This window comes from Chrysoperla carnea, chromosome 3 (genome assembly GCF_905475395.1).
Source record: "Chrysoperla carnea chromosome 3, inChrCarn1.1, whole genome shotgun sequence".
Classification (NCBI taxonomy): Eukaryota; Metazoa; Arthropoda; class Insecta; order Neuroptera; family Chrysopidae; genus Chrysoperla; species Chrysoperla carnea.
The window spans coordinates 40,619,641-40,638,573 of record NC_058339.1 but is presented as its reverse complement, the minus strand read 5'-3'; the positions used below and the strand labels follow the sequence as shown (position 1 = coordinate 40,638,573).

The 18,933-nt window shown below is 29.0% G+C and overlaps 1 protein-coding gene across 1 annotated transcript in view; it reads left to right on the top strand.

The window, feature by feature from the left end:
- The window catches only part of LOC123295148 (potassium channel subfamily T member 2), a 142,272-nt gene that overhangs the window by 116,666 nt on the left and 6,673 nt on the right, over positions 1-18,933 (top strand). The window contains exons 11-19 of the mRNA XM_044876381.1: positions 198-415; positions 1,155-1,304; positions 3,082-3,440; positions 5,145-5,448; positions 12,085-12,435; positions 13,206-13,340; positions 13,419-13,530; positions 16,169-16,354; positions 17,104-17,292. Of these exons, the coding sequence (XP_044732316.1) occupies positions 198-415; positions 1,155-1,304; positions 3,082-3,440; positions 5,145-5,448; positions 12,085-12,435; positions 13,206-13,340; positions 13,419-13,530; positions 16,169-16,354; positions 17,104-17,292 (2,004 nt within the window). The remainder of the gene's footprint in view (positions 1-197; positions 416-1,154; positions 1,305-3,081; positions 3,441-5,144; positions 5,449-12,084; positions 12,436-13,205; positions 13,341-13,418; positions 13,531-16,168; positions 16,355-17,103; positions 17,293-18,933) is intronic.

The following is an 18,933-nucleotide window of genomic DNA, read 5'->3' as shown; positions in this document are numbered from 1 at the left end:
TAAAATGTTAATTAAATAACATAATACTTTAACATTTTATACAAGAGCTGGGCATATCAAGATAAAGTTGATGTCAAGACGGTTGGATTAAGAAATCCCTTTCTTATTGAAATTAGAGAGGGATGAACTACGTCTTTATGCCCCTTTCTATATATGTATAACAAAATATTATATTTTAAAATTTTGTTATTGTTTAGGATGAGCACACAATCTTACGTTCATGGGCCGTCAAAGATTTTGCACCAAATGTTCCACAATATGTACAAATATTTCGCCCAGAAAATAAACTTCATGTGAAATTTGCTGAACATGTCGTTTGTGAGGATGAATTAAAGTATGCACTTTTAGCGAACAATTGTACATGTCCAGGTGCTTCAACGCTTGTCACCCTTTTATTGCATACATCACGTGGACAGTAAGTTTATTTTTGTATTATTTTTTTTTAATGATGTACTCAAATGCCGTGATTAAAATTATTTATTACCCGATTTTAAAATAAGCCCGGGTATGTAGGGGACCCTGGCTCGAATTCTGTTTAATTTTTTCATTTCTTTCTATTTGTTCAAATAAAAATGCCTAATGTGCGTTAATCCATTGAAATGTACAGTCTCAACTGCATATATTAAGTGTTATAATGTATTGAGATAGAAAAAGCTATTAAATGTATTATTTATGGGGAACTTATATAAAGTATACAAAAAAAAATGACAAATGTAAACATTTAGTTTCAAGATAAAAATATATGAAGGAAAAATATTAATGTACTTCTAGCGCTTCTAAAAAATGTGCCTAGGCATTAAATCCCGTAAAACAAGTTTCTGAACACAAAACCTAAACTCCGATTAATCATAAAATTTGAAATATTCTGTAACTAAACGACGTTTTGTTAAACCAAGTTATCCAGACGAAAGGTTCCAAAAGCATTAAATATCCAAAAAAAATTATAAATAAATAATTTAATCCGCTTTCTAGAGGAAATCATAGGACTATGAGAAAAGATCAACCAACGATTGTGTAAAATACAATTAATAAAAAAATTTTTCGGGATGCTTCCTTAATCTCAAATTTGGTTAATATGGTTAAGACATATTATTATTAGAAAAAAATTTTTAATGTATATTCTCCATATGAACATATACCTTATTTAATTGTAGGGAAGGACAACAATCGCAGGAAGAATGGCACCGTTTGTATGGACGTTGTTCCGGTAATGAGATTTATCATATTATCCTTGGGGATAGTCGTTTTTTCGGTGAATATGAAGGCAAAAGTTTTACGTATGCAAGCTTTCATTCACATCGAAAGTAAGTCATGTTGTGTATTATATCATTTAGTGGTATTTTAACCGACAGGTATATTGTACATAGATAGAGATTTTTTATATAAAGAGAAAGTTGTCTGGGTCGACCCACTGCACTTTTTTAGTTTTTTATTAATTATCGTGAAATTTGTTTGTGTTAGTTTAATTTTCCTAGTGGTAATGAAACCACCAGAAAAAATAAAAAAATATCAACAGCAATAATAAGGAGACCATACAATGATAATTCTCTTCGAAGAACTATTGCAAATGTAGAATGGCTTAGTAATACATGCCATTTGCAACCAAAAGTAGAAAAAAGTTATCAACGCGTGTATTTTATTGAAATTAAATAGTCATCAAGGTGATTTTTATGAATGTACAGTACTGAATTTTGAAAATATATTCAGAATTTTTTGTATTAAATTCGTTTGCCGTGTGAAGTTTTAACATATCCTCACTATAGGCTATCTATCAAAATTTATTCCAGGATGATAATTAAATTCCAATACGTGTAACGTTACATTTTGAAACAACAAGTATAAACATTAGGTATATGATGTCAAGCTCTTTCATTCTCTCAAATTGTAATTCGAAATAATAAAGACGAAAAATTGAACAAAAGTGATTTTTCATTCAATTAAGTTTCCGCAAATTTTTTATTATTTCGGCATATATTTCTTTGATTTTCAGCCATGAGCCACCTGTGACTGATTTAGTTTTTTAAATGTCTATATTCACTTTTTTAAATTTAAATCCCAAAAATTTATAAGATATAGATAGCAAAGTACTCCTGTTTCCAGTATAAGTCAAAAGTATATCAGACCTTAACGGCTTTCCTATACATATAGAAAGTTTTCATTATGAAAAATATGAATATTTATAGTTTTATTTTCGTAATTGTCTTTATAAATGCAAATTTTCAATTTGCATTTTACACGCTTTTTAAAAATGATACGATAGACATGACAGCTTTTAAATACCACAAACCCAATCGACATTTAATTTATTTAAATTAAATAGAATTTAATAAAATTTAAAAAAAAAAAAAGTCAAAAAATAATACTAATGAATTAAATTATAATTTAAATAATTCGTTAAATCTTTGTAATTTTAAAAACGTCTATTTTATTATTCCTACACATATCGGTGTAGGTATAACTACGGAAAATTCTTCACGCAGCGGAAAAGGTTTAATCAGATTTTGGCAATTGTCTGAGGTACTGAAATTTGTTTTTACTACAGTTGATTCATTATTTAAAAAGAATGAAACTATGCTTGAAATTTCAAAGCCGTACAGGAAAAAACTCAAAATTTTTAATATTTAAACTTTCAAACTTTAAACCATTTTGAACAAAGAATATAGTGTAGTTACTACTTATAATTAGCAAGAAAAAATACGTTTTAAGAAGTTCTAAGCCGATTATGGCAAACATCTTATTGGGCATTCATTTAACGAAATTTTCTTCCAAAACATTTTCAAATTTTCTTAAGTAGTTCATTTTCTAACTGAAATTTTTCAATTTTGTACCAGAAAAGTAAGATGATTGCATATCAAACACAAATATTGATTTTGTCTGGCAAAAATGGTTTGTAACGTCTCCGGCGTATCGAAACTTAAATTCGACACGCCGATAAGTTGAGTTCTCCTGGCACCCCTATTATGTCAAATATCATAGAAAATGATTGTTGTGATTGTAAATAAATTCCCCTAGGTACTATTTGTAATCACCACATATATGAAAGTAATTTTACACATGCTTAGAGATCATACATTTTTATAGATATGGAGTGGCCTTAGTAGGTGTAAGACCTGCAGAACTTCCCGAATTTTATGAAGATACAATATTACTAAATCCAGGACCTCGGCATATAATGAAAAAAAGTGATACATGCTATTATATGAGTATAACAAAAGAAGAGAATTCAGCATTTGTTGTAAATAGCCAACAACAAAATAACAATAATAATATATCATCAACGACCGCAACAGGAGGTGTTCCAGGTGGTGGTGTTAATGGTACAGGTGAGACAACCGTGATCACTGACGATAAAGACGGAGTAAATAATACAGCACAAACAACAGTTACGAGTAGTACTTGTGGTGTTCTACTTAAAGGCGACGGAACAAACAAACTTGACGGTACCTTCGATCTTCCGCAAGTTATACTACAAGTCCCGTCCAGTCCTACCTACGTCCGTGAGTGTTGTGTGCCTATTGCCTGCGCTGATGGCTGCCAATTACACGAACACTTCTTTTTTCTCATGTTTTATTTTATTATTCTTTTATTTGAATTTCATCAAACACAACTTTTTAATTCGGTTAAATTTGTCAGAGTTGAATTTTCAGCATATTTCCGTTATTTGAAATTTGGTCTTACAATTTGATTACTTTAATTACACCTCCTATCGAGTAATTTCAATTCCTATTGAGTGAGGTAGCTCATGCAGACGGTCGCGGCATCTATTACGCTAATCTATTACGGATGATCTTGGTACTGGGTTACTGATAATATTGAGTCGTGTAGTTTGACCTTATATTTGAAAGAAATCGAAGAGCGAAAAACATCGCAACTTCTTAAGAGAAATGCGGAACTACAACCTAGTTTCAGTATATTTACAAATAAATATCAGGTTTGCAAAATAGAGGGGGGAGCATAATCAATACTTATCACCTATAAAGAGTGCAATGATTGCTCGTAAATCGTAATTAATTAAAGTTATGAATTTATAATGACACATGACTGAGCTCTCATTCGGATTTTCATTCTCCGGATTTTTTTCTTTTTTTTTTCTTTTGTAAATGTATTATACACTTAAGAATACTCGAAAATAAGAATATAAAAATACATAGAAATGAGAATATAAAGCATTTCGAAAATGATATAGCGGTGCAGTTTCCTTAGTAATTTCTTGGGAACTAGAATTAATTTTAATTCTGTACGGTCTTTTAAAATTCATTAATTAATTCCGGGGAATACATAAACAAATTTCATATTATATGTTTACCTTTTGCCTTCGTAGAGATTTTGGAAATTGTAAGGGTAATAAGTAGGTTCCTTACTCGTTCAAAATTAAAATTTATAAAATTACCAATGTTTTCTAAACAGAATTGTCAACAAATTTAACCGATTACACACATAAAACAATATAAAACGTTTATCTTTAAAATAATACATTTTATACAAAATATGATTTTTCAAGTTGCACGCCGCCCAGCTTGAATGCGCACGCTTTTATAATGTTTATTAATCAATTTTTTCATTTTCTCAACAATATTTTTTCTTTAATAAAAATATTTGGAATGTTTTTTTAGCATAATTATTTTGTTTCTATGCAAGCAAATGTATACTTTGTAGTAATTTAAACCCAATTCTTGTTTTCAATGTAGCTTTCTTTGTGCTGAAATGTTTGCCCTATCATTACAATATTTACCTTTTCTCTCAAATCAAATTTTTATCCTATGATATCCCTAAATACTTTTGAAAATATTTGTAAATTTATTTATTTTGGAACGTTTGAAATCAAAATAAGAAATTTCTTTTACATCTTACAAAATAAAATAATTAAATTTTCAAACTTATTTTTTCAGAAAATTGTTTCCCAATTTTATATTTAAATAAAATAAAATATTTTATTTATTATTTCTTGGAAGAAATGTAAAGCTTCTTTTAGTCATGTTTTAGTAATTTGCCTCTATTCACAAATGCTGTAAAATATTTTTATCTTACTTTTTTGCAAAGTGCAGACAAGAATTTAATTATTTCAAAACATTTTTTAAAAAAAATACAAAAACAATAGCTTTAAGTAATAAAAAATAATCAATAAACAAAATATTTCACTACAGATAATGGTGGCCTTAGTGATTCTCGAACATGTTTGAAGGACAGTTCACCCGCATCCTTAGCACCGGAAATGGGTTCAATTGGTAATCATTTAGATATACCAAGATCATGTGATAATCCTAATTTACTTAGTCCAGAAATACTAAATCAACGTCGTGGTAGCCGCAGACCGAGTATTTTACCAGTTCCTGATATGTTCACTAGTTCAACATTAAATATACCAATCGATCCAGCGGACGAAGGTGATGAGAGTGACGATGAATTAGATGATGATGTGCCTTGGCGATCACCAAGTGAAAAAATAGCGTAAGATATAATTTAATATTCTTAGTGTAAATTTACTTGCATGATTTTATGTTCTCAATTTTTGTCACTTTTCTCTTGTTCAGTTTCTGTTCACACTTTCAAATTCTTTTTTTTATATATTTAAAATTGTCTTGAAACTTAAAGTCATATTTGGTTTATAAATATTCCTCATTTTAGCTTGAAATATTGAAAATCAATACCTCGAGTTAGTAGAGAAATTCGATGTTGCCACTGATAGAAAGAAAACACATTTGCAATATATATTTATCTTTATATTTTTATGTTATAAATTAATAAATTAATTTACGTTCTTCTGCAAGAACTAATTAAAATATTGAAACTTACCTAGTATGACTAAACAGGTTTTTTTAATTAAGTAGTTTTCTTGAACTTGTACAATTTGATGCCTGGATCAAAATCGAAAAAATCGAAAAATTCTAAAAAAGTATCGTTTACGATTTTCGATTTTATTTACTATTGGTACTTGATCAATTTGAATCCGGAAAACACAAAAATCGTATTGATTTGGTAATTTTAAAAGCAAAAAAGAGCCGCCACACTCTGAAAAAGAATATCAGAAATTTTTTTATTAATTTGTTTCCAAGAGTTTGAAAAAAAATAACCTTCTGTAGGAGGACAGTTTTATGTCATATAATATTAACACATTTCTCTTTTAGACTATTAAAGCGACGGCGGTTGTATGTACACGATTAGGTAAAGTTGCACCTGATTGCAGCTTTAGAAGTATTTTGCGTTTATCCTTAAAAACAGAAAAACTATTACCATACTAACTCATACAATTTCCTCCTATTAATTTTGTATTGAATAAAACAGTTCCAATTGGCTGTAAAATCTTGGATAAATATAGATATAAAAAAGTATCGTATCGTATCGAATTGAGTATATTGTTCTAGTTTGAAGTCGGTTAAAAAAAGTTTTATGATCGAAGAACAAAAATTATATATCATAAAAAATGATTTAAACACACGCAATATATTTTATGTACTGCGGATATATTCCGCATAAAATATTAACGATATGCTAAAATGATGGAAGTTTGTATTAAAAATTAATAAACTATCAATATGACGAAAAGGTCTAATAAAAAAATTTCTAAATAATATTTAACTTCATTGTATGCCAAAACTTTTTATGGATTTAATAAAACTTTTGTAAGAAATGTTTGTCTTATTTTTATATGAAAACTAATAGAAAACTTGAACATTTTCTTACATAATTTTGAGTAAAAAAATATCGTATTTATGCTAGCGAATACCAATCCTCGAATTTTGGATAATACATAAAAAATATTCAGAACTAGTAATGATTAAATAAAATATTCTTAATGCCTATCTAAATAATGCCTGTTTTCGTATTGTAGTCCAGAAACCCAAATATTCGAAGCAATTTCTTTATTCACCTGAAACTATTACTTGAACTTTACCACCAAAATTTTTATAATATCTTTTTTTTAAAATACTTTACTGTCGGTTAATGTTATAAGTTAATTAATTTAATAAAATCATAAATGTAAATAAACTTTGCCAAATGTAAATTTAAATAGGCTGCCGTTGCAGGACAAACATTTAATATTAATTTAATAGCATTTTTAAGTTTGGCTTTGATTTGCTAAACTATTTTATATACTAAGGACAAATAACTTTGCTTCAAACTTTTAGTTATTATTAAAAAAAATAAGCAGGTATCTTAAATTTCGAAGTTTTATCAATATTTACAAATAAAAATAATTTAGAAAGGTTTTAAACTGTTCAAAGGAGCACACAATATAAAGCATTCTCGAAAATTATTTATTGTAAATTCAAATCTACAAATTTATAACCATAATTTCCAAAATTTATTTAATTTCAAAGTTTCACGCGGATTCTACCAAAATTTCGTGCCACTTAAGAGCGATATTGAATAACATTTTTGTTCGTTATTGACATTTTTACCTATTATCCAAAATTCGAGTATCTATGCTAACATAAATACATATTTTTAGAATAAAATATAATTTTCAGAATATATAACCTAGTTTTCCAACAATAACAGTATGTTTTAATATTTAATTTCATTTTTCATAGATTTCAGTTTAGTTCCATTAGGTACCCTATCTTATGTAAATAGATATGTTGTAACCAAATACAAATACATTTAATTAAATTTAACAAATTTTAAATTTTATTAAGCTATGATTTCATTGCATGGTATAGAACCACGAAATCTATATTATAATTAAAAAAAATAAATTAGGAGGGGAGGGGTAAACTATTTCAGTCACTGCTTTCAAGTTCACTTAGCTCACACGAATGAAATTAAAATTTAGTAAGTTCTTTACAATACACCATTTTTGCCTCTTTCTTTTTTTTGAAAATTGAGAGCGAAGTAAAATATGATTTTTCTTCAAAAAAAATTATACAGTGTGTCCACGGATAGAGGTAACTATACTTGCAAATTTTCTTATTTTGCATTTTAAGAAAAAAAAATCATTCTTTAGAAAAAATTTTGCTTATTTTGAAAAGTATGTATACTTGAGTTGTTTTATCGAGCCCAACATTCAAAAAAAAACAAAGTACATTTTTAAAGCACACAGTTTAATTTAAGTATTTTGATCCCACCCAGTCCAATGAAATCATTTATAAAGACATTCTTCTATTTCTAAGTGCTCTCTCATTGGATAAATTTATAAATTGATTTGATTAATTATCTCGGAAATTAGGCCTCAGATCGAAATTTGGCGAAGAGCTTTTTCATTCGTCTTTTAAAGTTTATTTAGGAAGTCAAGAGTTTTGTAGTCAATTATAAAACACCTTGTATAGATTTTACGTTATAGATTAGATCAGAAATTGCATTAGTATTAATAGAGCGAATCATTATCGGATTAGCCACTTCACAAGGGTAACAATGTTGAGAAGTGCTTATATGAGCGTTAAAAAATCTTAACGAAATACGTTGACTAAAAATAATATACATGATTCAAACAAGTTTTGACCAAGAGTGGGGGTGTTTAGAATTGAGGAAGACTAAAAAAAGCCTCTTGATAGAATTTGCCATTTACTACAAGTTCAGCGCTGGCTTAATTCAGCTCTGGAACAATTGTAAAAAAACTTTACTATCCTTTTTTGAGATTCTCTGTGATAATTTTGTTAATTTTTTTGAAGAAAAATCATGAAAAAACAAAAATTATAAAGCAAACAGTAAATATTATTTCCAGAGTATAAAATTTCATTGACAATTGATTGTATAATTTTTCCATAAATATTGCACGATTTAACAACAGCAGCACAATTCATAATAATAGTTGGGTGGCTTATAACTTCTACTTTGAAACCAAACTATGTCACTACACTGGAAAAAATGAAAAGATTCAAGAAATTTTAAAAAAAATTCAACATAGATACTTTTAAACAAGACACTCTAATAAATATGGCGGGAGCGCAAATAAATACTCAATATACATTAAAATTGTATATACTGCATAATATAATTGCGTTTCCACCATTTATTTTTCTGCAACTATAAAGTGATCAAATTGAAATTTTTAGTTTAATATGACGTTTTAATCTTTTAAATTTTCTATCATGGCATTTTTATTTAAATATGTTTTCATGTAAATCTACGCATCTTAGAAGTAACAGTAAGGATATTATCTTTTCCAAAATTGTATGTACAGTCCATTTACACTACCATATTACAAAACACATAAAACAGCTAATTTGTGTGAGTATACTCATGATTCATGAGAGTTTTCTTCTTTCTAAAAGCGGAATTTAACCCAAAAGAAGCTTCATCCTTATATACCATAAGACCATGCTAAAATTTTTCGGGTAAAATAACGCAGAAAGAATAATTTTGAAACAAGATGCACCAATATGTAAAAGTTTGTGTGAGAACCATGACGTTAGTTCGGCGAGGTACAGGTGAGTACAGGTGAAAATAGATAACCTCCCTTGCTATCTCGCCCCTGTATTAGCAAATATGTACGGTGTTGGTGGATACTAACTCTGCATCGATATTTGAAGCGAATTACATAAATGTCGTTGATCTCCTGTTAATTGTCGAAACCCTACGTGTTTATTTCTGTACGGAATTTATGTTATTCGCTTTGAATACTTATGCAGACTTAGTATCCAGCATCGCCGTATATTTTTCCGTATATTAGTATCCAGCATCGCCTCTGCTGGTGCAGAGGTGAGATACCAAAGGGTGTATGACATCCATATTGTCGCCTGTACTCACCAAACTGATACCATGTTGCTTAAATGCCATGGTACTTTTACATATAGGAGGAGCATCTTTTTTAACATGTTCCCTAGTTCCCTGTTCCATTTCATCATGGGCGTGTGGTCTATTCAAGATGATTTTTTTGTTTCATATAAAAATGTGTTTAATTAAAGAATTTTACTGGTTTTGGTGAAGAGAAAACCAACTCACTGTTCATGGATCATAGAAATTAACAGTGGTGAGGTTTGTGGCATCAAAAGTGAGAGTGAATCGTATTTTTTGAAAATTAAATTTCTCACATCTAAGAGACGTTCATTTACCTGAAACCATTTTTAAATACAATTTTTTATTTCAAATTAAACACGTATAACTCTTATTTGATCGTTCCCTTATAAGCAATTATAATCAAAATTTTTTCTAAACTGTGAATTTTTGAAGTATGCTAGAAAATTAGTTATAAGTCTCCTCACTATTAATATATATATTATTTGCATCATAAAAACTTACAGTTTACACACTTTGTATTATATTCACATGTTTACAAATCCAAAGCACAACACCACCAACCAAAAATATAATTGCACCTTAGAATGTATTCTAACCCCTTTTCTATCTTCTACTTTCCTTTGTATATTTTTGTATTTTCTCTATCTGTTGCACACTTTTCTCTATGTTATGTGTTGATGTTGATGATGAATTGGTGCAGTTCAGACTCAGGTGAATCAGATGTCGAACGCCCAGCCTGGCATGAAGAATGTGCACGGTAAGTCAAGATTGAAGAAAATCAAATCCAAAATTCCAATTTTGTAGGTACAAAAAAAGTTACCATTTTGTAGTAAATTTTTAAGAATAGTTTCTGCAAGTGTCATATTAATTAATAAATACATTTATTTTTTAATATATTTCTATAACGTTTAGTTATTTAGTCAAGTTTATCAAATTTAGCTATTCCTTAGTAAAATTAATCATTCCATTTTTAATAAAACATGTACATTATTAATATTATATGTGACATGACTATCGACATTGCTTAGACTACTACCTAAATTAAAATATAGGAAAATTTGAAGCAGAGAAATATCTGGAATGAATAAATGAGTGATATATCTATAACACCAAAGAGTGGAGAAATCTCTTCAAATATAAAAACCTCTTAAGCTACCAAAACCCGCATAGCTCAAAGGTTTCTTTCTTAGTTTAATGCTTGACTCTAGATTATTGAGTTAATTATTCGTGACAAAATTTCCCCTAAAAGACTCTTAGGAAATCATCCGATCATGACTTGCTTTCCCGCCTTGACCGCATCAGTAGGACGTTATGCTTTAATCATAATCAACAAAAATAACAGCTGTTCGTCTGGAGGACTAAATTAATTCATTTTCTGATCCTTTTTTTAAATAACTTCATAACATACACCCAGAAAATAAATTGTTATCTAACGGAACTAACCTCCAATATGAACAAAATAAAAACAACGGCAACCAATTGGAAAGTACATCTGTAGCTTCTATTTCAACAAAAATTGAAATCAAAACTTCATAGCTACGCCAAAAAACATAGAGCGGTGCAGCTTCTTTGCAGATCTGCTTATTAGATTATTTGTTACGATTGAATCTCAAAATGTTTTTCGGCGTAAATTAGATTGTGACGAGACGAAACCTCATTTTTACAAATCATATCATATGACGACACTATTAGCCGAATCTATATAATGTATGACACTATCTAATATAAGACTTTATTAGCCACATATTCATCAAAATGTTTCGTTAGTAATTAATTTAACAACAAATACGCCTGCACTATTCCCATTTAATAAATAATATGAACTAAATAAATACTATGAACTAAATAAATACTATGAACCTAAAAATAAAAGGAAATTTGGTTAAATGCTAGTGAATATCTAAACAACGATTATGCTACCAAAACAAAATGTATGCCTGCGTTACTGATTCAATTTGAGTATTGAATCAATTTTTCCTTAAATTTCTACTCTTTTACATTGCTTCTAAGGCCATGCCTATTTAACGATCTCTGTAATTAGTGAGCAGCAAAACCTAGCGCAGGACTATATTCGATTACCTTTGTTTAATAATAAGTTTTTGACCTTTGTCTTATACATTAGTCCTTGTCTTGCAAATTTTGTAAAATCTTCTTAATGTTGATGATAAGAAACTCAAAATGCAAACCTGAGTGTGTAAGATAAAAAGGGTCAAATTAGTCTTATTTTGGCCTTTGGTGTTCATTACAATCTGGATTATCGTATTATATTTTTCTCGCTTATTTCAAAGCTTTGCAGCAAATATTGGCTGCATTTTTTAATTTTCAAAAATTATATGGATCACGAAAGTCGAAAAATATTCCACCGTTTAAATTATTTGATATTAAAATGTTTGTTTTTCTAAACAGGATTGTGAAAGGATTTCCTCCAGTATCACCTTTCATTGGTGTGAGTCCAACATTATGTTATTTATTAAAAGAGAAGAAACCATTATGCTGTTTACAATTAGCCCAAGTCTGTGAACATTGTTCATACCGTAATGCAAAGGAATATCAATGGCAAAACAAAACAATAATATTAGCTGCAGATTATGCATCAAATGGCATTTATAATTTTATTATACCATTAAGAGCACATTTTCGAACGAAAACATCTTTAAATCCAATAATACTTCTATTAGAGAGACGACCGGATGTTGCTTTTTTGGATGCTGTATCATATTTTCCATTAGTTTATTGGATGTTAGGCTCAATTGATTGGTAAGTTTTACAGTTTTTTATAATTAAGATTATGAACTCACTTTATAATAGTTTCGATAACATGCATAGAAAGTTTAGTAAACTATTACTGGAATGACTCTAACCAAAAGTATCGATGCTCAAAAAAGTCAATAGGTTTTTAGGTATTTTGATAGGAAAGTGAGATAAAAAACAATTATTTCTGTATGCAGAAAAACAGTGCAAAATATGTAAATACTCACTGCAAGTACTATAAATACTCTTCATTATTGATTTCATTTTTTAATTCATTGATATCATTTTTTTTATCATGATTGAACCAATTGATTGACTTCATTTTTTTTATCATGGTGAATAGAGAATTTTATGCCCTTTCAAATGTATAACAATGCAAGGAGTGCCATTTGAAATTTCAAAGTTGGAATGGCTAGGGGTGAAGGGATGAAACTTAAATTTCTCTAGGTGCATTATTTGAACTTCCCCCTTGATATCTAAATCGACGTGCTTCCATTCAAAACAATAATCACTTCAGGTCATGAAAAATGACCACACTGTATTTTATTAATATGTAACTTTTTTGTGATACCATGATTTTCTGAATTTCGTAAATGTCTTGGACCCCGAATTTTCAGGCAAGGATTATATGTTGTGTACTCTGTCCTTCAGATCAAAATATCCAAAAATTAATTGGCATTTGTGGCTTTGAGATCTTTTGAAAAAAATCATGGGCACAGTTATTTCAATGGTGGAATAAAATAAAATTTATGACAATATTTTTAATCTGTTTACAGCTTAGATGATCTTTTAAGAGCGGGTATTACTTTAGCTGAAAATGTAGTGGTTGTAAATAAAGAACTCTCAAATTCCGCAGAAGAAGATACGCTAGCTGATTGTAATACAATTGTAGCAGTTCAAACTATGTTTAAGTAAATATTTTCTTCGGTGCTTTATTAAATGTTCAATAATTACCATAAAAATATTTAAAAAAAACTTTTTTTTTTTAGATTTTTTCCCAATATAAAAAGTATAACAGAATTATCTCAATCATCCAATATGAGATTTATGCAATTTCGAGCGCATGATAAATATGCATTACATCTCTCCAAAATGGAAAAGGTACTGGGGTTATCTTCCCAGCTCTCCAATGGTGATGATGCCGTCGATAGGGGGCTTGCGCTGGTAACCCTCTACATTTCACATAACTCTTTAAATACATTTCTCTTCCATTCATAATTTACTTAATTTTGTTTCTTGTTTTATTATTATTGTTATTAGAGGATTAAAACCTTGTATAGTTTTTTAAACCTAATAATTTGATTAAAGAATTTCTAGTTCGTAATGTGGGTTGAAAAATTTTACAAAATTTCTTATAGAAAAAATGTCCATTGGCTTGGATGGATTGTGATGCGTGTTTCAGTTTTTTTTATAAGTCAAAAACAATTTCAACCCGGTTTCTTCAATCGTAATAATACCTTAAAAGTAATCCATACTTTTAATCGTTAAATAGGTTCATTCACACTTTACTGTCGAAGAATAACACAATATTTTTAATGATCCTTTTTCTGTGAATCAATCCACATCATAGTTTTATTTTCCATTTCCAAAAGCTGGTTTATTAATTTCAAGAATCTGTCTCTACTCAAAGTTTATAGTTTTAAAATCAAAAGACAAAATCTCATTATTCTCAATAACAAATGGGGAGGGGAGGGGTTGGAATTTAAATTATAATAAAATGTATGAAGGTACCTGCTCGAGGTCCATTTATTTTTTAAGTTCTTACTTTTACTTACGGCTTGAATTACAAAACGGTGCGAATGCATAAAGACTAACCATATTTTTTTTTTTTTAAATCAACAGTTTTAAAAATTTTTTTCATATGAATGTGAGCTTTAATTTGATCTTCACTTCAAAATCATTAAGCAACTTTTGTACGTACTATAATTTAACATCTTTCAAATAATAAAAGTCATGAAAGACGTACACAGCTTGACTTGCATGAAAAATCTGTCATAGCTATCTGCCTAACAGTCAACACACGAAAAACTAAGCTTACATGAATCGAGCTTAACCCAAGTTAAACACATTCCATAGCTTACAGCCTAGGTGACAATTAAGGCGATTGGTTAACATAATTTATAAAATTTCACATAAGAAAAACGGGCATAAGAATTGTTTATATTACCTTATATTATAAACACCTCATAAATATCAACCCACTTTACTAATTTTTTAATAAAATTTTCTTGCTTTTTTGCTCAATCCAGTTAAATTTAGTAACCAGTAGCCAATATGATGTCTATAAATTATTATGCAAAAATACTAACTCAATGTGGCTATGCATGAAATATTTTATTTTTGTGAACAAAATAGAAATGTGCTCGAAAAAATTAGATCCCTCAAAAATTTAATTGAAAATTCCAAGATATACTTAATGTCATACATTGTAACCAGAAAAATTTTATGTCTTCCATATTAAGGAAGCGATTACGGATATACGAGCGACAGAACAATTTTGGATAAAATTAGAAAATTTTATGGAGGGGGGGGGGGGTTATCCGATTATTTTATTAAATAAATGACTTCAATAGTATTTAACATTCGCCTTATAGGAAAACGATAGACGGATGATATACTTTCATAGATTTCTTCAAAACTAGTCAGTGGAAATTTAAAAAAAACTATTTAAATTGAATTAAAACCTTAATAAATTATTGGAAATTAAAAATAACCGTTGTATCCGACTAAGGATGTATGAGCACGGTAGTGAGAGCAAAAATTAAAATATATATATATATATATTCAAATTTGATGGTGAATTATGTTATAACTTGAAATATAAGACGAAAAGTAGGAATACAATTTTTCGATATCTGGAGTAATTTTCAAAAATATCGAAAATAGAAAATTTTGTTTAGTCATTTAGCTTTCGATATTTCGAAAACCAAGGCAAGTATCGGCAAATTGTCTACTTATTTTTCGTCTACATTCATGAAGTGCTACCAAATTTCATCATGAAAGTTGAAAATAAGTTACAAATAATTTCAACCACAAGTCTAAACTTTCCTTGGCGCCCGTACTATCTTAATTGTCATTATGGTTACACTTTCATTTGAATTTGAATTCATGTTTTCTAATTTTTTCGAACTCATTGTAGTATAATACCAAAGAACCTGATTAATCACATAAATAATTATTTTTGCCTCTAAAACTGTTAGTAATATTTATTAAAATGCATGATTAATTTATTAAATTTAGTAATTTGTACTAATCCTTTCCGATATCCCCCTTCATTTTCATTAACATACACAATCACTCTATCCTTTGCTTTTGTATGAGCTTGAAAAAGGGATCATTATCATTGGGAGCATGTAGATAAAAGGAAATTCTACTTCAATTAAACCAAAAATTTAACAATAAAATTTCCATAAAATGTTTATTATAATTTAACTTTTACATTACAAAAAAAAAAAAAAATTATTATAAATTTTTGGTTTTAATTATTAATATTCCAAATTGTCTAGTCAATAGTTTCAATAATCAAGTCAAAATGTGTATTTCGACTATTAAGTAGCCACCATCATTTAGTAGAAAACTAAACCTAGTCTGTGTGTACAGTCAATAAACAACTAACTGGTAATAATTCTTTTTACCACGTTTCGTGTGTATAAAATCACATTTTACTTACTTTTGGAGTATTAATAATTTTAAAATTTTTATTATTTATTTATTATATTGAAATAAAATTTTATTTCAGCGTGAAAAAGAACGTGGATCACATATATCGTATATGTTTCGACTTCCTTTTGCAGCCGGCAGTGTATTTAGTGCAAGTATGCTCGACACGTTATTATACCAAGCGTTTGTTAAGGATTATGTTATAACGTTTGTACGTTTATTATTGGGTGTGGATCAAGCTCCAGGTTCTGGATTTTTAACATCTGTACGTAAACTTTGAAATCGAATCATTTTCAACAACCTAAAACGATTCAAGAATCAAATTTTACACCATAACAGTCGAAGGTTTCCGAGAGAGTGTAATGATGTTTCTGATCGTAATTGAGAAACCTCGGTGAAAACTGGAACCGCAAAAGGGGACTCCACAACTTGAAAAATTAACTTTGGGATAACACGTGTGTGGATCTGATATATGTTATAACCATGAAAATTTTTGTGGATGTCAGGATGTTTGTTACTCTTTCACGCAAAAACTACTAAACGGATTTTGATAAAATTTGGAACACAGATAGTTTATAACTGAATAAACACATGGCTTTTTATTACGATAGTATATACTCCCGTGGGACAATTATTGCAGACCTTTTCTTTTGGAGTTTTATAATACTTAACAGTATCCCGATAGTAAAAACTCTTTACCTATAGAATGCTACATTTTCAGCAAGTAACATGGGCTGTATTTTTAGGGTTTCTCACCTAATAGTTAAAACCCATTCAATGGTGAAAGAGGAATTAAGTGAGGGTAAAGGAAGGGCTATAACGCGGTAGTCTTTGTTTTTAAAGTTGAAATTGATTAGCGACGCGGGCAGTTAATTACTTTATATTTTCGAGAGTAACGCTCATAAAATATAAAATTATTATCACTTGTAATCGTTTTAGTTTGTGACAAAATAATGAATAATAAAAGTAATGAATAGTTTTCATAATCATATTTTCATAAATTTTCGAAAATAGATGAAAATTACCAAAGATGATATGTGGATTCGAACATATGGACGACTGTATCAAAAGTTATGCTCAACAACATGTGAAATACCAATTGGAATATACAGGACGCAGGATACATCAGTTTCAGATTCATCGCATGTGAGTATGAGCGAGGGTACATGGTCCTGGTCAAGTTGCGTGCGTGTGCGGTCTTCGGTGAGTACACGAAATAAATATCCATAATGGATATTTAATCGGCGCTTTCAAATATATATCTTTTGGCCGTGCTTTAAACAAAATATTATCTACTTTTATCAATTTCTTCAATTGCCTTTATTTTATTCTTTACCTGTATTTTTTTAGTACTTGTGTTTTACGAATTTTTTTCAATAAATTTGGGAATAGAATTATTTAATTTAACAATCATCAAAAAATTTTCATAATTGGCGTTAGCATCCGTTCAAAAGAAGATCAAACAATTGACAGTTCCATGGATTTTATTCGTTAATATTATTTCCCACAAAATTAATTTGAAAATACAGTTACAGACGCGTCAATACCAGTATGGACACAGTATAGTTTGGACCAGAACAAACAAAGGAAAAGATGAAAAATCTTACTGTTCTTTGGTTGTAAGTGTACAGTTATTTTTTAGAAATACATTAATTTTACGGCACCATAGAAATCTGTGTTAATACAAACTCCAAAGAAACCTGTAAAGCAATAATCTTGAAGGAGTAACATACAGCTTAAGTGTAATCTCTGTGTAATCTTTTGTTTTGAAATATCACAGTAGTAATATTTTGTCCTAGTCGTGACGAGGAACTCGAGGGGACCAAGTTGTATACTGTGTGTGTTGTACTTGCCATTTGGGGATTTTTTTTATCACTTACAGAATCGATTATCACTGTTGAAAGCCCGAATTTTCTATTTTAAAGGAGTCACGAATTATTTCCATTCATAAACCTCAAAATAATTGCGCTGAAAAATGGAAACACGTGTCATTGACCTTTCGGTATTCAACTCGAATTTTATTTGATTGTTTCTACTCCCACTCCCACCTTCTACCTTTGGCTTTCTGGTATCCAAAACCTTTAGTATACTCAAAAAGCCTTCCCATCATGCATATCAAAAATTAACTCTATGTTATACAAAACTTTGCTCGTGTCTCCTTAATAGCAAACTAATACTTAAAAAATGTAAATTCTTGATCAAAAATGAAGAAGTTTGTATGTACTTCTGTCCATATTTCTGACTGTGGACAAATAGACTGTCAGAAAAACAACTTCAATTTTTTACAATATGTATAAAATAATATTTATAACAAACTAATACATAGTTAAAAATTATCATCTGTTTGTATATCAAAGAGGAAAAACTTTTTACAGTCTGCCATTCATTTGAATAAATGGTAAAACTGCTGAATGTACTAAAAATTTATTGGCAGGCGGTTTTCTCGTGTACAAACTTGGTAAAAAAAATTGTTATGTTAAAGTTTGTACACGAGAAAACCGGTTTCCAATAAATTTTTAGTGTATTCAACAGTCTTACCTTTAATTCAAATGAATACAGACTGTAAAAAGTTTTTCTCTTTGATTAACAAACAAATTTTAATTTTTAATATATAATGATTTTCTGTCACGAGCTGAGAGTCTACAAGAATAAATAAAAGTTTTATAATCCGGCTTAAAAAATTCACGCCTGTCCATGATAAAAAATCAATGATTAAAATTCTGAATACAGTCACGTTTCTATATCAAACTTAATAAGAAACACGTATCGAGTAACCAAAGAACGGTATTTCTGGAATATTCAAAAACATCAAAAATTATTATACTCTTGCGTTGAGTTCCACCA